Here is a 22504-nt window from a genome sequence, read left to right on the forward strand (position 1 = left end):
AAGAATCAGTCACAAGAGGGTTGGAAGAGACTTGGAAATGAGAATAGCAAGGCAGTATAAAAAAGAACAACGGGAGGATATTTTTATACCTCCCAAGCATGCAACAAAATCTGGAGGATTTAGTATTTTTGCTTGGAAATATTTGCATTGGTATTTTTATACCCCAAGTAGACTTCAAAGAATTTTAACACTGGTAGATAGCAGTTGTTGGAGGTGTGTTGGGAAAGAAAGGGGAATTTGAACATGTTTTTGAGGAATACACAAGTTGGTATATTTTAAAAAATTCCTACAGGGTGTGTTGGAAGAAATATTTGGGTGAGCAAATTACTGTAACTAGTAGGCCCATAAGTTTAATACTGCTGGCTACCAAAAAAGCACTTGCTAGGAAATGGAGATCAAAATCTAAATCAACATTTTTAAAATTGATTGCTGTGAAAGAGATAAAGAATTGTATGTGGGATCTTTAAAAATGTCAAGGTGCAAACTGCATAGATGTAAATGGAATCTGTGGGAATAATACACGCAGAATAATGTTCAGGAGGAGGAGTGAAATTTCAAGGAAGGAAGGACGTTAGCAATCTATGTAATATAAAATTAATTAAGAAAGAAACCATGTATGTATAATGTGTGACAAGAAAATTAATTCTTTGTAATGATTTTTTTTGTCTTATGTAACTATCTATATCCATGTCAATGTGTAATGTGTAAAGTTAATAAAGGTGTAATAAAAAGTACCCAATTCATGTATCCCCAAATGGGGGTCATATAATGTTGTTACAGTCTCAACCTCTTCTTTAAAGTTTACAGGTTCCTCTCTTCTTTTAGGAATTTCTTCTATTAAATTCCTAAGATCTGTAGGTGACCAGGAATAGTGTACTCATTTCTGGGTGTCATCCATGATGCTGTTTTAGTGAAAGGAATTATTAGCTCTCTTTAACTCTTCTCCATACCTTTCAACCTCTTAGAGCAAGAAATGTGAAGACAGCCACAAATAGTGGGAGGACAAAGGCTTATAAACTTAGAAAGTTGATAGAGTAACATGTTTTGCATTACCATGAATTTTTTGAAGGATGTAAAGTCTGGACCTCAAATGACTGCCATTATTTTCTGATTTCACTCCTCAATGATTTGCTAGAAAAAAGCATAATTTTATGATAAACAGACCAAAAATATGAGGCAAAAATAAGGGCATTCTGTGAAAGTCTGGACAGTTGAGAGGTATGACTCTTCCTCCTCTCCTGCTTTCATCATTTGTTCTCTGCTGTATCTAACAGCCCCTTCATACTCGCTGTTCTTTTGTCAGTTTTTATGTCATTTTAACTGTCAGAGTCTTCAGCATCTGACTTAACATTTAATTTGTTTTGTGTTTTTAATAGCTGGTAGCATTTTCTTAGTTGTGCCATCTGCTGCACGGAAGCAGAGATTGTATTTTCCATCTTTATGAATTGTTTTAATTCTTTTATTATACTTGTTTCTGCAGAAGATGTGACACTTCTCACCAACTCGGCACGTAAAAATCAACTGCCAATCATTAGTGGACCCCTAACCGAGAAAAAACGAAAGACACAACAACATGTGACACTTCTCACCTCCTGTGGTGTAGATGTAGTTCTGTACTGGCCATGCAGTTAAGGATTCCAGTTGTGTAGTAACTATGGGATGTGGTTGGTTTTCGGGTGATCCCTGTGTGCTGCTGTTGCAGGATTAGTAGGTGTTGGGTCTTGTCTAGTGAATAGAAATCATTGTCCTCAGAAGTTTTTTACTGTTCTTCCTTTTGCATTTTTTTTTCATCTGTGCTTTATGTTTTGAAACTTCATTTTGAGAATAACAATGGGATGGGAATTCTTTAGTTTTTAATAGAATTTTCAGTACTTACATATTATCACAACCAGATTCCAAAGCTGTCAGCATTCGTCATGGTATGGATCTTTGGTTCATTTATTTATAAAGCGAACTGCTCTTCGTTTGAAAGAGTATAGAATAATACGTAAGTACCGTTTATTGTTTTTTTCATATGGATGTTAACTTGAAGCCTATGTATTCTGCATGTCTATATCACCGTATTGAAGACTCAAAATGTCGAACACTCACCAGAGCGAAAATGCTGAAAATCTAGCTGCGCCCTCCACAAACCCTGCTAAATATATATTCCAACTCCAAGATCGCACTACAGTGAGGAAAGGGCATATATCCCAATCTTCACTGTACAGCGATCTCAAAAATGGACCCTCGACATTTCGGCACTTTCGCTGTTGTGAGTGTTCGACATTTTACTTTTTGATATGGTGATATAGACCCCGTTCTGCAGCAGTTGGGCCGCTGGCATGGATTATACTTAACCAGATTATTCAGGTCTGTGGTGGTAAACTCCTGAGGTCAACTTAAACTGGACATGTAAGCTATTGAAGATGTTAACTTTGTGGGGAAGTTGCTTGTGTGCTGCTTTCTCGTTTGTCAGTTGGATAGCATAAACGTATAGCTCAGAAAAATGGCAGTTGTCAAACTTTCTTGGTTAGAAGAATTTTATGCTAATACATAAAGCTGGTTTTCTTTCATATCCATGTTGAAGCCGGTTTTCTTTCATATCCATGTTGCCTTGTAGCCTATGTATTTGGCAACAGTTGTGTCGCCCGTGTGAATTTTACTTGTACAGATTATTCTGATCTGTGCTGTTAAGCTCTTGCAGCTGACTTAAGCTGGACATTTTAGAAAATAAAGATGTTAACTTTTTGTGGGGAAAGTGATTCTGAGCTGCTGTCTTGTTTGCCAGTCGCACAGCATAAAGTTGAGTTGTAGGGAAAGTGCTTGTGTGCTGCTGTCTCGTTTGTCAGTTGGACAGCATAAAGTTATAACTCCCTAAATATTTTCCATTAAAACTCAGTGTAATGAAATACACTTTAGTGACCCACACTTCCCAAGTAACTTGGACAACATATTACGGCAGAAGAAGAGGTTGGGAAAGAGCCGCTTCTCCTGCTCCAAATCTGGTTGTGATAATATGCAAGTACCGAATTTTCTTTTTAGTTTGCTTTAGCTCCCATGCTATTTCTTGGTACTTTTTTCTTTTAATGTATCATTTATATTTTGCAGCCATCTAATCACAGATTATTGCCTTTATCTTAATGCTTCTTGATGTCAGTCTACAAGTGCAGGTACCTTGCTCCCCTCTAGACTGTAGTATTTCTCTAAGATAGTTAAGTCTATCTAGCTCAAATGTTCCTTTATCTACATCTCTAGTATGTATATATGTAACAAGTTGGTGTTCCCCTGGAAGATGTACTTTTTGATTTAACTCCAACCATACATGTCATTAAAATCACACTAAGGAGAGAAAAGGTAAGGACATTTTGAACAGGGCTACATAAGGTACATGCTCAGCTGATATCTCTTACCTGACTGTAGTAGTGAACAGTATCATGCTGAACCTTCCCAGCCTTGTCCATACAAAGTCTGCACTGAGGCATGTATGCACTCTTCATTGTAGAAGGATTGAAGGTAAATCTTTCATACCATGCATGCTAATGTTCAAGATCTGACCAGGTTTAAAGGGTGTTAGTAAGCCCAAAGCCATATTTTTCTCTCAGGGATTTACCTTTCTAATAAGCATCAGTCCAGACCTTGAATGTAAGAGATTTCTGTGTCACATTATTGAAGCAGGGCTAGACCCTGTATATGTTGTGTATGCATTTGTTTCTGTTGAACCTTGATTACTCAACAGCCTTTGCATCGTACAAATTCTTACATTCATACCTGTGTCCCAGCAAGCTGTAGGCTTGTAAATGTTTTGTATACTTTTTGTACTATGTCTTAACGTGCTTTGAGCTTGTGCATCTTCTTTTTGCCGTTACTAGTATACACGCCCCAGCATGATATGGGCTAATAATCTTTTGTCCGTCACACATATGGGCTCAGGATTTTTTTTCCTAGATTGATATATTATCAGTTTTGTTTATCTTCTATACCACAAGGACATTTTAGCAGACACTCCTGTGAATAAAAATGTGAACCTGCTTCTCCGTTAGTAGCAGTATCCATGGCCCTCTTTCCTCCTTCTCTTGGTACCATGTGGAATGCCATAACTATAAGGACGGTTTCATTATTTGTCTCGGTACTCTCCCACAAGTAGCTGTTGAAAGAAAATTCAGAAAATAATTATCAGTGCAGAAAAAACACATACATTTACTGCCTTTTAAAAGTGAATACCAATTGCCAGATGGAAAGACCTAGATTCCATCTAACTCTGGGATGGACACCACTGAAATTCCAAAATAGATCACCTTTGTAAGGACTTGAAAGTATGTTTGTATTTTATCTGTACGTCAACTAATAACTAGATAAGGACCTATATGAAATCTTGAAATTGTCTGTAAGTTCTGATTAGATGGTTCTGAAACAATTTTTTTTCTGGTTGTTGTGGTACAATGTAAAGATGGACTTTTTTTTTTTTTATTATTAGTCAGTGTAGATAAAATGTCATAATTTCTGGTAAAAGTCCCAGTGAGTATTGCAATGTATTGCAATGTACAGTACATTTTCTGAGTGTTTAAAATTTCAGAATTACTCCATTTGTGATGGAATAAATAAAACTTTTATGCCCTAGCTTTAAATTACACATTGAGTGTTTACCTTACATAACTATGAAGGTGTGTATAAGGGTACATATTACAGTGAAATGCAGTATGCAAGATGGTATGCTAGTGTTGCCTTATCACATTTAACACTTACAAAATGCACTTTCATGCGCTGCAGGATCCATGTAAACATGAAAAATGCAGACAAGGAATTTAGCATCGTTACAGAAGGGCCTTATAAATGAAAAATGTATTTTTCATTGATTGCATTTCAATTAAATGTCTTTTATTAATAAAATGCCTTTTTGGTTGTGTTCAAAAGATGTTTTAGAAATGTACACTGTGTCTTTTATCTATGGTGTTGAATGTATTTATTACAGACAAATCAGTTCACTACTGCTCAGAGTTTAACTTTGTGTTTAGTTCACTTCTCATCATATATCATATAGTCCTGCTTATCCACAGACAGAAAGAAAACAAGGTCAGAGGCCTGTTAATAGTTTACGTGTTTTATCTGTTGGCAATGGACTCATTAAATGCTTACAAAAAGTGATGTGTGATTATGTATGAATTTTAATGCTTTACTATACACTAAATCCTGCATTATACTTTTGGAACTGTCAAAATAATAAAAACGCGCATTCAAGATAGAAAGAAAGCTCAAAAGTTTCAGTAATTAGTACTGCTTTTCCAAGTATGCCACATGTTGTTGCTCATATCAGATTATTAAGTCAGTTGGATGAGTCCACCTTCAGGCATCTTGAAACCATCACCTCTGCAGATTCAGTGCCTCCCTCAAACAGGTTTTCGACACTTGTACTCCTTGCTGGATAACATATACTGTGATAAAAAAGAAGTGCAGTAACATTTTCTAAACTAATGAACATTTAATCAAAAATTGAAGGTGTTGTACATGCCAGCATTGTGATGGTATGTTTTTATTATATTTCTTTAATTGCACTTTGTTCTCTTAAGGCTTTTTTATACTGTCCAAGATGTTCTACTTTGCCTCTTGCTTGTATTGATTTGTGTATCCCCCAACCTGCCTTATTTTTCCTTCATCTGGGAAGTAGTAAGTATCGCTATATTAGTAGTTCCACCAGGCGAGGAATAGTTTTTTTTTTTTTTTAGTTATTTGTGGTTCTCCACAACTGTTGCTGATATTAGGTGCCCCAGTGCCTGCTCTCAGTGCTTTGGTCACTCCCTGGTGTGACTGACATTGGGAGGGTTCCCTTGCTGAAGGACATTAGCACCTAGAGAACCCTACTCTATGGCAGGCTGTAGTGGGTGAACCACAAGGCACTGAAGAGTGGGACAGCTGAGAACTGTCAAGTATGGCTCTGTGGTGAGGCATTTTGTGTCCCCTAACCACTCTAACATGCTGACATCCTGCACTAGTTTGGGCAGACAGTGAGGAGTGGCCTGAGAATGTGCCCCCAGGTTCTTTGAGCATCCTGGCTCCTCAGTCCTTCCACATGCTCGACACATTAATGTCCTTCATCTGAGCTCTGGCCTATTAACAGGGCTCATGGATTGCTCTGTCCAGTATGTCTCCAACCTTGAATAAACATGGCCTTTCCCTGTTCCTCCACCACCAAGCGCCTGAACTGCTAATCAGTCTCTGGTCTCCTGGATCATAGACAAGACTTTACCTGTCTGTGCCACCAGTACAGGGCAGCACTTTTGAAGTGTTCTTAGCTGAAGCAACCCAAGAATAGTCAGCATGATAGCTTTTCTACTGATTGCACTAACAAAAGGTGATAAACTTGTTATGCTGCTTGTAGTTCTGTCAGAGTGACACTGTTCTGATGCACATTTCAAAGCCTTTTCTGTTGCCCTTGTCTCATGGTAGATCATGGAAATGCTTTATTCATTTCCACTGAATTAATTTATTGAGCTTGTGCAAGCACAAAAGCCAACACAGAAAGTCCTAAGCTTACTGGTAGAGCAATATGATCTGTTTTAGCCATTTTTTTTTTTTTAGAGTAATGCACTGATTTTAAGTCTAAGCTTCTCAAGTTAATGCCCATTAACATTTTGTAGTAAAATAGTAGCTTATAATCTTGAAGTTTAAGGCAGATTTATTCCAGTGTGTATTTTTTGGGGTGCCCTTGCTGATTTGTTATATTTACTGAGTAGCCTTCATGGAACAAGGAAAAACAAATCATCCGAGGGAGAAACCAAGTAAAAAACCTTTAGAGTCTGTACTAAGCCTGATCCAGAACATTACTAGTGTGGATGTAAAACGGGATTTATTATACTTCTCTGTGATTACATTAGTACAATAGGATTTTATAACACCGTTTCATTATTCAAGCATATTAAACCTCTACTGTGCTCTTCTTTTCTTATAAAAAAAGATGCAGGTATTCACATGATTTCCACTCTATGCATAATGCCAGGATTCTATGTGACGGTGACCTTTTAGACCTGGATGACAGTCATCTACGAGTGCTGCTACTTCAGAATGATGTGTCATTGTTGCGAGGGGTAAGCAAGACTTCTGTTTCACATAACTGTACAGAGAATGTTCTTTGTAATCTTTTTTCCTCTAGTCTGAAATGTTTAATTTTCATTTTTCCTTTCTATCCGCTAACTCTTTCATCTTTGATTAGAAGACTTTATCAGATAATTTGTAAATCCAATTCACAGATTAACTTTGTTATTCACTTCATCGTATGACTGAGTAAATGAACTGATCGTGATCAACTACCATCATATTGGTTGCGTTGCCATTTATGTAATGTAACAGTTTACACTTCTTGCACATGAAATAAGTGCATTTAATATGTAAGCTAATGATCTTTATTTAACAAATAGCTATTTAAGAGCTGCTTTGTAATTCATAAAAATAATTTAATCCAGGAAGCTCATTAGCATTGAGTTTGATTTGCCACAAAAGCTCCTTCTGTTATAGTTTATCATCTTTGTTTCCTGTAAAAACACTGGTGATTAGAGAATCTAAAATGGCAAATAAAAATATCTTAAAATTAGTACGGATGACAGCGTGCCTGTATAATGCATTCCCCGTGTTTTCAGTTTTTATCAGTTAGTTGTACTTGTATGTCTTCTCTCAATTTTTTGTTCATCTTGCCTGCATAAAAATTGTCACAGGAGCACATGGCACTGTACACAATATTTTCACTGTTGCATGTAAAAAATCCAGGTCTGCTGTAACTCAGTAGTAGATTTAAAAAAACAAACAAACAAAAAAAACTAGAATTAGAAATACAACAACAACAAGGGCAACCCATACATCTGAAGTTGCCCACTTTCCCTGACACTCAGTAGTTTGTATGTCTTTAATCTCAAAATGCTGTTTCAGATTTGTGGTTTTACTTCCTGAAATATGGTACATCTTTTCATTAGCTGTTAAGACTCCCTAATATTTTTGGAATAATAGCTTTATCTGTTTTCTGTCAACTGAAAATACTAATGGCATGACTGGATGACAATACCAAGTTTCTTCTATCGTGATACCTCTTTGCCTAGTTCCTTCCCTATACCCTTTGAACCAAATCAGGGCAACCCCTTTTACTGTATATATCTTGTAAGGAAATAAGTACCAAGTCTCTGAAATCAGCTCTTTTATCCTAACCATTTCATTTTTAACTGCATTCTTCTTAACATAAGAAGGGTGCATACTACTACAATGCAACAGTGTGTTACTATCCAAATTTTTATAACTAAAGGTGGACCCCAAATAAAACTGCATTCTCTTTTTTCCAAATTTTGATTTCTTCTTCTTCTTTTGGCTTTTCCCGGTTAGGGGGCTCCACAGCGGATCACCTGTCTGCTCATGATTGGCAGTAGAGTTTTACGGTGTCGAGTTGCAAGCCTGGTGCCCAACCTTCCATGGAAGACACACAACAGTCATGCCTAGGGCCAATTTTGAGTGTCCAATCCACCTACAACATGTCTTTCGGATGTGGGAGGAAACTGGAGCACCTGGAGGAAACCCCCGTGACCACAGGGAGGAAATGCAGACTCCACACAGAAGGCACCCCAGCTGAGGATCGAACAGGAGAACCTTTTGCTGTGAGCTGCACCACCGTGGCCACCCCTAAGAAAGTTAATTTCATTTTAAATGATAACACAATTAGTATGGTGTTAGCTGACCATGACTGTCTCATTCATTTACCCACATGATAAAGTGTGGTATAAAAAGGATAGTTTGTGGTATAAAAAGGTTAATTTATGGTTTAAAATTTGTCTGATGAAGTTTTCTTTTTTTTTTTTTTGCAGTTCTTTTTTTTTTTAAACAGGTTTATTGTTTTAACATACAAGAGAAATATCATAACAATTTTATACAAGTAATTAAAAATAGATATGATTATAACATTCAACAAAACAACTAAAGTATTTACAAAGACATCCACTACAATCAGATCAATTAATTAAACTAAAATACCATGCTATTGAAATTTGGATTTTTTTAACAAATTTTGTAAGTTATCCCATACAATATAATAAGATGTTTTTCTAGTTGTTCTTGACCTAATTGTGTTTATTTCCATATGGCACACTATATTCATAACATTTTTAAATTCATTGAACGAAGGAGGTGTATCTGAAATCCAATTTCTGGTTATTATTTTCCTAGCCACTGCTAGAATAGACCATAACAAGGTAAGCTTAACCTTTTTAACACTTTGAGGTACAGGTGTGTTGAATAATATAAGAGATTTAGAAATAATGAAATTATCTGTAAAAAGAGCCTGCAAAAATTCATTAACTGACTTCCAGTATTCTTTCAATTTTATACAGTCATAAAACATATGAGCCCAGTCAGCATTAATTTCTACATTACATCTCTTACATAGATTATCTTTATTATTTATTTTATTCATCATCAAAGGTGTATAAAAGATCTATGTAAAATGTCCATGTATAAAGTCTCCAGACAATGGAAGACGTAGTTCTATAGGCAGATTCCAATATATATTGTTTATCTTGTTGATTTGGTGGGTCCCCATTAATAGAAGTGAAATAATTCCAGTATGTATCTACACTGTAAAAAGTTTCTTGTCTGATAATTTTATGTATGTATGAAAGTTTACCTTTATCAGAAACTTTATGTTGTAAATTTAATATCAAGTAATCAATCAGTGTTGGAATAGATTCTTTAACTGTTATAGACATTAGATCTATTCTATCAATGAGATGTTGTCTAAAGGTCTGAACCTCTAACCAGCAAGTTTCTCTTAGATCAAATTCTTGTTTTAAGAAATCTAGATTTTTAACTTTATTATCAGATATCAACTGATACCAGTACTTTAGATCATTATCTATAGCTAAATGAGTTCCTTCAGAAGTAGATGACAAAAGCATACCCTGAGTATACATTATAGGGAATATAATAAAATTCCATTCCCTATACTTAGGGTGCATGAATATAAAGTTACGATAGCTAATAATAATATTTAATGGGTAACAAACCATATGTTTAGGTGTAATAGGTGAAGTACAAAATTCCTTTAGTAACCATAACATGGAGTTATTTACAATCATATTTTTATGTGTTAAGGAGATTTTCATGAAGTACATACTAATTAGCTCCCAATAATCTTTCCATTTTGTGACATATGACTGATCTATTAATAAAGTAATAACTTTACAATAGAAGAGATAGTATATAAATTAAAGTCTGGAAAAGAAATACCCCCTTGAGACCAGCTATTAGTATGTTTCTTTAATGCAATCCTATGTCTATTAGGTGCCCATAGGAAATTTAACATTAGTGTATTCAGTTTCTTGATAATTATTTTTGTAGGTGGAAGTATTATTGATTGTATTAAGTATAAAATCTTGGGAATATTATCATTTTAATAATTGTAAGTCTCTCCTCCATAGTAAAAACATACTATTCCAGGTATTAAAAAGATTTTGTATATTAAGAAAGCAGGTATTATAATTATTATATGTAATAGATTTAATATCTTTAGATAGTATTATACCTAAATAAGTTATCTGACCTGAATTGGGTACATATTTAGTAAAATCACTAATGAGAATATTTTTTTGTATATATAGGTAGTATTTTAGTTTTTCTTCATTGAATATTAAACCAGAAATACTTTTAAAATTCATCATTTTATCAAATAGAGACTGCATAGAAGAATTAGATCCTGCTGATGTAATTAGAACATCATCTGCAAAATGTTGCATTTTGATGTTGTATTTTCATCTATTTCAAAACCCTCTATGTCAGTACTGTTTCTGATCAAATTAGCCCAAGGCTCCATTACTAAAGTGAATAATAGTGGAGAAAGTGGACATCCTTGTTTTGTACCTTTAAGAATGGGTATTTTTGTGAAACATATGTTCCTACCTTAATATAAGCCAATTCCTTTGTATAAATGCTCAATTAGATTTACAAATGCATCTGAGAAGTTTGTGCACTTCAGTAAGGTAAACAGATAGTCCCAACTTACTGAATCAAATGCTGAACTTATATCAAGATTAATAAGTGTTAAATCTTTCTTTTTCCTATTTGCAAAATCAATTAATGTTAAAGTTCTTCTTATATTATCAAAAGTATTTCTATTTACAATGAAGCCTGTCTGATCTATATCTATAATGCCGGGAATGATTGTCTTCAATCTATCAGCAAAAATACTCATAAACATTTTATAATCAACATTAAGTAATGAGATGGGCCGATATGAAGTACATCTAGTTGGATCTTTATTAGGTTTTAAAATTGGCGAAATAAATGTATATTGCCAAGATGGGGGGGTTATTAACTCAGTTTGGGCCAAAATATAAACCTTATGTATTAATGAATATGTTCATAGGTTTATAGGTTTATACTAGGCTATCTGCCCCAAGGCATTTATAAGCCTAGCCCGAATTTTGTGGCTTACGCCACCCCTTATATGAAAAAATACTGTACCCATTAGTTTGTTGTGCCTCTGTCCAGCAGTGACACAGAGATGATTCAGGGTAAACCCACGATCTCCCATCCACAGGTCAAGATTTCTCTTGAACAGAGCCAGCGAGGTGCTCTGCCTCACAGGGACCGGGACTCTATTCCACAGCATAGGGAGTCTCTGAGTGATAAATCTATCCCTCCAGCACGTCCTATTTATATCCGTGCTAAGGTTTAAGTCACTTGCTCTAGTGGTTTTGGTGGATTTGGATTTTTTGAGGTGGAGCATGTCCATTAATTCCGGGTTGGACATGGCCTTGTATGTCAGGCACATGTCACCTCTGAGCAGACGGTATGCGACTGAATAGAGCTGGAGTTTCTTCAATCTGGCAGCATATGACAGATTTTGGAGTCCCTTTATCCTTTTGGTGAGAAACTTTTGGGGTCTCTCCAATTGATGCAGATGTTGGGCGAGATACATCCCGAATGGGGCATTGTACTCGATCATTGGTCTGATAAGTGAAGACTTTTAGAAAGGATTTTATATATCTCTGGTATAATACCATCATTACCCGGTGCTTTGTTTGATTTAAGCTTATTTATTTGTGTAATAACCTCTGTATATGAAATACTTTTGTCCAATAGTTTAATCTGTTGTTTATTAAGCTTTTTATTCATGTTTGTGGTTATAAACTCCTTTATTTTATCTTTAGGTTCCATGTTAATGTTATTATTGTTAATATTGTGAAAGTGATTTCTAAATTCATCTAGTATTTCTGGTAGACTAGAAACATTCTTCTTTTCCTTAGAGAAAAGATTTCTTTGATATGGTTTTGTTTATTCAACCTTTTGTTTTATTTTTAAGTCTATGTAAGTATTTGGGGCTTATTGAGTAAGACAAAACTTGTATTTCTCTAGAGTTATTTTAACTTTGAGTTAAAATTTCTTTGTATTTGTCATTTAGTTTGTTTATTTCTTCAATGACTTTCTTATCCATAATATTTTCTTTATTATTATGTTTATAAGAGTCTAATTTACTTTGAATATCTAACAATTCCTTATCCCAAGATTTCCTTTTATTATTATACCATCTTATACTTTGTCCATATAGATATGATTTTAAGGCATCCCAAACATAGACAATGGAGACTTCAGGAGTATTATTTATGTCTAGAAAATGTTGTACTTCTGAAAGTATATATTCTTTATAGTCTTTTAGTTGAGTTAAGTATGCTGGTATCCTTTTGATCTGAACATTATGAGTATTTTTATCATGAATTCAAAAACAATTGAATTATGATCAGATATAGGACATGAAATGATTTTGGAATTAATTAAATCTGTTACCATCTGGTTAGAAATAAAGACCCTATCTATTTTTGAATAAGTTTTGTATCTGTTAGAAAAAAGGTGTATGGTAATGATTTTGAATCTATCTGATTATTAATATCATTCAAATGATAAGAATTAGCAAAATCATTTAAATGTTTTGCATTAGATGTAATTCTTCTTTTCCTATAGTGGTAGTATCACTTTAATGTAGTATACAATTAAAGTCACCAGCTAAAATAATATCTCCTATAGAGAATGATATGATCTTATCAAGATGATGTTTCACTGTATTAATACCAATTCCAGGTATCCAATATACATTAATTAAAGTGTAATTCTTCCCATTAATTTGTATTGTAACCATACAAAACATTCCTTTGTCATCCTGATAAGACTTAATGGTTTTAGGAATGGGCATACTTTTATTCCATAAAATAGCCACTCCTCTTTTTTCTGAGTGTGCTCTGAACTAACCAATACTGTATATTTGTTTGTGGCTAGTTTATCAATATCTTTTTCAAGAGATGGGTTTCTTGCAGGAAGACTAAGTTGGCCTTATGTAAATTAATGTATCTTATTAGGCTTGCCCTTTTACACGGATTATTCAATCCATTAATGTTTAAAGAAATTCCTTTTAAAGATGTCATTTGGCATTTTTAAAACTTAAGAATCTTATGATCAAAATAACAAATAACAACATAAGTAATGTTACATCTCCTCCTTTAGGTGTGCCTTTAAATATAGCTGTATTTATTGAATCTCTTATGGGATTTTGTATAGGATTCAATTTTGTTTGTAGTGACAATGAGTGTACAAAATATATTGTGGATGTCAAAACTATATACATGTAACAATGAACAAGTGAAAATAATGTAAGGATTAAACCTTGCATCCAGCCTGGAGTTAAAAACTCCAACTTAGAGTAGTATTTACCACTCAAGTTAACCCCTACCCTAAGCAGCAGTACCTCAGCTACCACCTTATCAATTTAATACTGGTTATATTTAACTTAAATTAACAGCTTTCAATTCAATTATCTAGCAAGACAAGACTACACATTTGATAAAACAGCATCATATAAACTAAAATAAACTTTTTTTAAAAACTATTCATACTACTATATACATCTATTTAATATAATATACTTGTATTCAAATAGCATTCAAATAAACTTGATATTAGGAACCAAGAGGAGAGAGAAATAAAAGACGTGAAAGAGGGAGAGAGAGTGAAAGAAAGAAAGAAAAAAAAAAAAAAGGCATATTTACATATTAATTTATTCAAAGTATGTAAAAATAAGTTCTAACATTCATTTAAATCAAAAACTTTGGCTAATATGGTTCAGACATTACATATATTAAGATGCATCTATTTTCTGTCATGTAAATGCAGTCAACAGCTTCCAGAAAAAAAACCTTGAATTGCTTGTATATGAGCATTTTACTCATACTCATTATTGTCAATAGAATAAAATATTATATTTATAGAAGTTGTTATAAATCATACTGCATAGTTATGCAAATTCTCAGAAACACTTGCATTATTGTAAAAAAAAATCTGTATTTTGTATGTCTATACTACTGCTTTAAAATATATCACAAGACAATTTCTTGCAGAATAGAGTTATAAAGTTATTTATGCTTGTCAATCAGATGAATTAAATGAGTTATAGTAATGTATATGTTTGGAACATAAGTTTTGAACACAGATTAGTAAGGTGCAGTCAAGTAGATTTTCAAAAACACTTGAATAAATGTTTCATTTTCTATGCCTTCTAAAATAAGACATTTACTTACTACAAGAAACTGCATCATTTAAAATCATTATAACTGACATATTTTATGAATTATAACATAGATATTTAAGTAATTATATAAAATAACTCACATTTAAATGTCAAAGAGTTCATTTTCCTTCACATAGTCGCATTTGCATCAGTTCTACTTCCTGGTAGAGTGTTCTTCCTGAATCTGTGATGTGTCAGTGTGATATCTGGGTCAAAGGTCAGATTGACTGCTTTCAGCTTCTCTGTGAAAATTCTGAGAGTTGAAGCTTTTGAAACAGCATGAGGACACTGTTCATGAAGTAGCTCACATCCCAGATTGTCTCCCTTAACATTTTGGCGGGAAACTTGTTAAAAACTAGTGACAAACATTCATTTAGCAGTGTAAATGCATCTAAACATGACAAAACCTTCGCGATGTATTTTGCAGGTTATTACAGCCTCTATGTAAGTGAAATTAAGCCCAAAGTTATTAATAGGTAATAAAACTCAATATTATTGTCCCAACTCAATTTTATGCAAATCTTATTTACTGTGTCTATATGATCAAAAGCATTTCTATATATTAATATGAGAAAAAAAAATAAAGAGAAAGAATAAAGAAAAAGAGAGTAGAAAATAAAAGAGTGTAAGGCAGAAATAAAAAAATGTAAGAGAAAGCTATAAGAAGTATATACAATGGAATATTACTTACTGTTTATATTAATAGAGTTAAAAATAAAACATATTATTTACTATTATTTAGTTCTAATTATTATTAGTTAAATCATGACATATTATTTACAAACAAGCATAAGCAGTATAATCAAGAAAGTATAATTAGGAATAGCATTTGAAGAACATATAAACTTTTTACAAGGAATAAATATGTTATTATTCTATTTATCATATTTTCATTACTCTTCTCTCCCTGCCCTCCCCCACCCTTTACCCACTACATAATCTAAATAGAATGTCATTGTTTAAACAAAGAAAAGAAGGAAAGGAGAAAAAAAAAAAAAAAAATGTATCAAATTACTGACCTTACTTCTCTTTTTCAGAAAGAGAAACAAATTGAATAATAGCTTGTTATTAGTTCCTCAGATATTTTGACTGGTTATAAAACAAAACATTTCTTTGCACACAGAGAATAACTTTGATTAAATCTTTTTCAGAACATTTGTGGCTTTCTGGAAATGCAGGAACTATATTTAAAAAGATTAATAATGAAGTAAAATGATGAGAGAAAAAAAGAAAAAAACAGAACAAATCATTTGTTCTTTAGTCTCTTCTTCCTCTCAGAAGTCTTCCACGAAGTTTCAGTTGCCAGTCTCTTTAATGAAGGACTAGCCCATTCCATTTCCTCTATTTTATCCAAAATCTTATTTTTTTTGATAAACAGTAAAGCAGAGTCTAAGTCATCAAAAATTTTAGGACCATCAGGAAGGAAGATTTTTAGCTTGGCAGGAAACAGAAGGTATGTTTTAAACTGTGCTTTTTTAAGCTCCCTTATTAGTGGCAGAAAAACTTTTATTTTAGCTATTACCAAGGGAGAATAGTCATTGTCAAAACGCACAGTTGCCTCATTAAACTTAACAGGAGCTTTAGCCCAAGCAGATTTAAGAACCATCTCTTTATCAAAAGATGATAGAAATCTTAACTATAACTGATCTAGGATAGTTTTTGTTAGAGTTAGTATTAGCTATAGATCTATGTGCTCTTTCGATACCAAAAGAGAATGCTTCTGGTAAGTCTAAAGTTTTAGGGAACCATGTTGTTAAAAAAGAAGTAATATTGTTACCTTCAATATTTTCTGGCAGTCCAAAAATCCTAATGTTATTGCGCCTAGATCTATTTTCCAAGTCATCCAGCTTTGTTTGTAAATGTGTATTTTGTTTCAGCAGAAACTCAATGTTGATTTCCTCTTCTTGGATTCTATTTTCCATGTCATTCACAGCTTCTTCTATGCCTGTCATCTGGATCTTCTGTTGTTGCAGGTCTATATGTAACAAGTCTATTTGTTTTGTAGTTTTTCTATGAAGGTATCAATTTTAGTATCCATTTTATCCATCTTAGCAGTAAGTTGCTGGATTATAGTTATCAGAGACTGAAGTTCTTTCTTGATGCTGGAGTCTTGAGAATTTGTCTTACTGGAACTCATTTCAGACTGATAGACTGACAGGAAAATTTCCAATGTGATTTCTGACAGGAATATTGTTAAAATTTCCTTTCTTTTTTAGATATAGTTCAAGAACTATATAAAACAAACATATTTAGAAAGAAAATTACTTCAAAAATTATTTTTTTAAGTAATTAATTCCTGTCAGTGTAATGAAATTGGTGGAGCTGAAGAAATCTGCTGCTATCCTGTGTTCATCCTTGGCCACGCCCCTCTGATGAAGTTTTCTGAGTAAAGACAAAAGTGCTTATTTTTTTCCATCTACAGCAAATTTTAACAAAGTTGCAATATCCATTAGTGAGAATGTGTTGTCTATCCATTTATTTTTACTGTAACTTTACTGATTTTTTTCATGATACTATTTTATACATCTAAGAATAAAATTTCATAAGGATTACCCTTTCTAATACTGTTTCATTGCTTATGTGACTTGTCAAACCCAAAAATGTAGATGGGACCCAAAGAAGTTATATTTAAGACTGGCAGCTGATCTATTTTTAAGGAGTTGTGTTCTTGTTATATTAAACAATGAGGAATAGCTGAGATGATGACATGCATAAACTACAACTGCTATAGTTCCTTTGCTTTTATTACATTATATGTTTGAATTGTTTTATCTATATTGTGTAGCTTACAGTGAAACATAATAAGAAACTCTCTGCTGCTTGGAAGTTTCCATACTTGATGTTCTATGGAATTATTTAGTCACCACTGTGCACATACATCTTATTTAGTGTTAGTATGGACTATATATCACAGTTCACCAAACGGCATTTTACTAAATAATGCTTTGCTGAAAGTGCAAGTCAGTGGAGTTTATAATTCCAATCGCATTTGTCAATACTGGTGACAAACTTTTTTCAGGCTGTAGGATTTCCTTGAATATGTTTCATTCATTTTCTCTGGGGAGCTAGATGAATTGTATCAAAGAACTGGAATCAAAACTTATTGGGCCCAACAGTAACAAAAAAAAAAAAAACACCCATGAAGTCACAGCCAGTCATCAGGATCATGCCATCCTGGGATCTATTCCAAAGCTCTAGTCATACCTGAGTTCATCTGGCAATCAGCTCTAACTCCCATTACTTGAAAAATAAGATGTGGTTATTGATAAGGTGTCTCTCTAAGGGTGATATGGCTACCCAGCTAGTATGGAGTGAATGAATGGGTCACATATGGGCCGCATGGTCATCCTAATAGGGACAACTTTCTTATTATTATTTAGGTATGATCAATGACAGCAAACACTAGGTAACGCTATCAAAGTTTGTGCATGCAGGTACACTCTCAAAGACTGCTGCCTACAGTTTCCAGTGTAGACCTGCCCTTTTCCACAGACACAGATGTACCCTTTCTTAGTCAATCCAAACTCTGACAGGAATTGATATTTAGCCTTAAAAGATTAAGTGTCTAGTACTTGGACAAACTGAGGGCAGAAAACATTGATTCTGTACCAGGGTGGAGTCAAATGGAAGACAAAGCCAACACACTTTTTTTACCCTGACAAAACCTTTGTTAGCTACTCAGACAAGTGAAGAAATCCCAACCAACCATTTACCCAGTCTGTTGTCTTCAAATATAGTCACTAAATTTAGTGAGCACCTCAAACTAATCTGTAAATGTAGAATTCCACTTTGCTGTTCCTTGTGTAGTGCTTTGGCACCTCCCTCAAGTTCAGTTAATTCTTCTCTCCCAGTCCCAGCTGACCCAACCTGTTCCATTTAGAAACTTTTACCTTATCTTAAATGTGCTTCACCTGTTGACAAACTTCTGAATGCATGTCTTGAATTCACAGCAGAAACAATAGTCTGTCTTTTCACTGTACTCATAAATTGTTTTGTTAATAAAGCCTATTTCCCTAAGCAGTGGAAATATCACAAAACAAGGGAGGCCTATAACCTTTCTGTCGCATCACTAAGAAAGAATAACTTACCCATAAACAGCTCTTTGCAACCATGACAATCTTATTTCTATTGGCATATGTTTTCTGGCCAGGATGTAGCACAGAAGCTGCTGTTTTTTTCTCTCTGGATTACATCTGTACTAAATTAAGCTGGCTTTCTGTTTTTGGACCTTTCAAAAATGCATGACACCATCTTTCACTCTGTCATAGCAATGTGGTAAACAGTCTTGGTCTATTCCGGGCATCCTTTCAATTGCATCAAGATGAAAGCCTTGTTTATAAGTACCATCCCTGACTCCACTCTATTCCATAACTTCTGCATTAAAGCTAATAATGGTTATGTAAGATTATAAACTGTCCACTATCAATGAAAAAAAAAATCCCAAAAGCACACCAGCAACTTTGATAGCTACACAGAATCCAGGCTTTCCTAATAGAAAATGCCAGATTTACCTATATGCACAAATTTCTTCTGACCAGATTTCTGTCTACCTGCACAATCTTTACCAGTCTCAGTGCCACTCTGCTGGGAAAATCTGACCAGGCCAACAGGAGAGTAGCCAAGCTTGCTTCTACCATATCATGTATATCTCACCATTGTCTTACATTATTTTCTTGGTGACAGGAACTTAATCACTGTAATGCATCAGTCCAGCTCAGTATGGCCCAGTAGTTTTTGTGCTCAGCAGACGTCTGGCCATACATCACATTAAACAGTGGTATACCCAAATTTGGAGTTTTAGATCCTAATACATCTGCCATATGCATGATCAGGTCACAAAACTAATTTCATACCTTTTTATTTTCAACTGTGTTTTTTTACAAGTCCTTAAACAAACTGCATGGAGAACTTGTGGAATATAACCCATAAAATTAAGAAAGTTGTGAGAGGACACAACATCAGCAACTGCAATGTGATTTTGATGTGGCTGTTAGTTGTTTTATCTACTTTTCCAGTTTCCTTCTCACTATAGTGTTCTGTCTAAATATGTCTTTGTCTCTGTACTTTATCCCCCATCTCCAGGTTCTTGACAGTATCTTTATTCTAGCCTTCCTTCTACTATACACCTCATGTATTCATACAAACCCTGAGCTCTGTACCGTATTCCTTTGGGTTGCAACTTGGGCCTCAACAGCAGCACTTTTGTCGTATTCTTGGGTTGCTCTTCCCTAGCATTGTTTGTATGCCTGATTATTACTAGGATTGACCTTCGCTAGAATTTGTTTTAAACATGGTTATTAAATTATCACTTAAGACATAGGCACACACACATTAATAGAAAACAAACCGTATTAGCATTTGTCCATTTACACACATTATACATTACATGTTTTCAGCTGTTTTTCAGTCCAGCATTATTTAAATCACTCAATTCCCACCTTCCTTTAAACCTCACTCCTACTCCTGAACATTACTCTGCATTTATTACTATGTAATTTGCTCCTTCTCTTTTCTAAAGATTCCTCTTACTGGTCTTTTGTCTCTCTTACAATATTGAGTACTTCATGTACAGTTCAAGAAAATATCCTAAGCCTTCTGGACTTTGTTGTGTACTTGGGAGACATACAAATGTCCTCCCCATTGTTTCCTTGTAAGTTGGTTTTCCAATCTGTCTTCCCATTTTCTTTTCTAACTTCCTCTAATTGACTCTTATAGTTATCATGCAGTATGTTATACACCCTGCTAATTATCCCCTTTTCTAGATTTAACTAACAAATTAGAGCAGGAATTTCACTTGGGGACCCCCATCCCTTTCTGTTTGCCTATTCTCTGCTATCAATCCGTGATAGGAAAGACAGTCTCCAAACTGCAGTCCAAACTTCTTCCTGTTCTCGCCTGACTCAGTTACCTTTTTCTTTCTCGTTATTTGCTCCCTTTGCCAGTTTTCTCTCATCCGGCCTCCTCTTGCCTATTTTCTTTATACCTTCTTGCAGTAATCCCTATTGGCAAAATCTCCTTTCTCCATTCCCTTGTTCGCTTAGTCTTTAGAATACTTTTTGCAACTTTCTGAATATAATATGTATAAAAACTGTCTTTCGGCTTTTCCCAGTTAGGGGTCGCCACAGCGGAACTCCGGTCCGCTAATGATTGGCAGTGAATTTGTATGGTGTCTAGTTGCCAGCATGGCGCCCAACCTTCAAAGAAGGCACACCCACACATGCTCACACCTACCTGCATGTCTTTAAATTCACGTGACCATGGGGAGGACATGCAGACTCCGCACAGAAGGTACTCCAGCCGAGAATCGAATTGGAGAACCTCTTGCTGTGAGGTGACAACACTAACCGCTGCACCACCGCAGCCCACTGAATATATTATGTATGGTGGTGGTTATTCCCCTTAAGGATCTGCATCCAAAATTCCACATACTCCATATTACTTTGCTTTTATTACATTACCCTGCTTTGTCATAATCCTTTTCCACTTTGAATTATAACCTTTTACTTGCGTTATGTGTAGCTCTAAAATATCACTTCAAATCAGGTAATCCTAAACCACCTTTTTCAGTTCTACTGATCCCTGTTAACTCTTGCCCTCTTTCCTTCCTAGTTAAATTCCTTCAATTCTCTTTCAGTATTAATTTCATTATTGTCCACAACTTCTCCTATGGTTGATAGAAATATGTGTGATCTGTATATAAAACTAAAAGGACTAAAAACAACTGCTTGTATATTACTAACTGTAGCCAAAAACAGGCACTTAACTTTCTCAGTTTTTGTTTTCTTTTATTTAGCTTTTTCCCACATATCCTTAGCTGCCATAACCAAAACCCTTTTAATGTATACTCTAAATACTTTATTTTGTCTCCATAAATATGGTTATTGCTGAACCAAGTCATTAGTGTTTACATAGTTTACAGCCATAACCTTTTTATGTTCATTAATTTTATATGACAAAAAGACTTGTCTCAAAATGTTCCACAAAACTGAGATGTTCTTTTCTGAATTGCCACATTGTTTACACAACTAATGTTTTATTTTATTTTATTTTATTCTATCAGTTGGTTTTAAATACCATTTTAAATCAGTTGTAATTTAAGTGTATATTTTGTTTCCATCATCATACATTTTTTCTTATTTTTTTCTTTTTCTGGTTCTCTTTTGTTCCACTTTATTCAAAATTATGTGTAATAACAGTACTAACTAATTATACAATTATATATATTTTTATAGATAGTTTTTAGGGTTCTTGTACACAGACCTGAAGAAGTCTAGAAGGACGAAAGTGTCTTTGTTAACAATAGGTGATAAAAATAGAATATGATTTTTACAATTGATTTTATTGCATGCAGAGTGTATATGTATATATTTATATATACACATTTTTGATTGCCAAACGGACTAAGGTTGATATATTTCCAGTCATGTAGTATATTGTCTTGGATAAAATCCCAGACTTAATAATCTGGTTAAATGAGAGGTACCACATCATTATAAATTTTATTTAAAGTACATAAGGGTTATATTATTATGACAGGTACTAAGTAGGGCAGGACCAGCTCAGATGTCACACTGATGGGGGAAGGGATGTGAATTTAACATGTGTACCAATTTGTTTTACAGCACAATAAACCACTCCCTTGCCTGAAAGTATATATATATATATATATATATATATATATATATATATATATATATATATATATATATATATATGTTTAGAAAGCTTGTAAGCAAATTATTACTCTATTTTTGTTTTACTTGGATCGCTTGTCTGTGTACTTAATAAAGGATAGGATTTTGGACTGGAAACAGACTGCCTGCCTTGCTTGGATTACTTTCAAATACTTAGTAATTCTGTACAATTATATATTTTTGTTATTATTTATTTATTTTTTTACTTAAGATGAGTTTAGGTTCGCTACTTCTACTACTTTTGTCTGAT

The 22504-nt window shown here is 34.1% G+C and overlaps 1 protein-coding gene across 8 annotated transcripts in view; it reads left to right on the forward strand.

Annotated features, from left to right (window-relative positions):
- Positions 1–22504, forward strand: part of LOC122815566 (protein mono-ADP-ribosyltransferase PARP12-like) — a 981818-nt gene that overhangs the window by 124911 nt on the left and 834403 nt on the right. For all 8 annotated transcript variants that reach the window (XM_044088163.1, XM_044088164.1, XM_044088168.1 and 5 more), the window contains exon 2: positions 6932–7061. In XM_044088163.1, coding sequence (XP_043944098.1) covers positions 6932–7061 — 130 coding nt within the window. The remainder of the gene's footprint in view (positions 1–6931; positions 7062–22504) is intronic.

Source organism: Protopterus annectens, chromosome 11.part0 (assembly GCF_019279795.1).
Source record: "Protopterus annectens isolate FY-2018-M chromosome 11.part0, PAN1.0, whole genome shotgun sequence".
NCBI classification, from domain to species: domain Eukaryota; kingdom Metazoa; phylum Chordata; order Ceratodontiformes; family Protopteridae; genus Protopterus; species Protopterus annectens.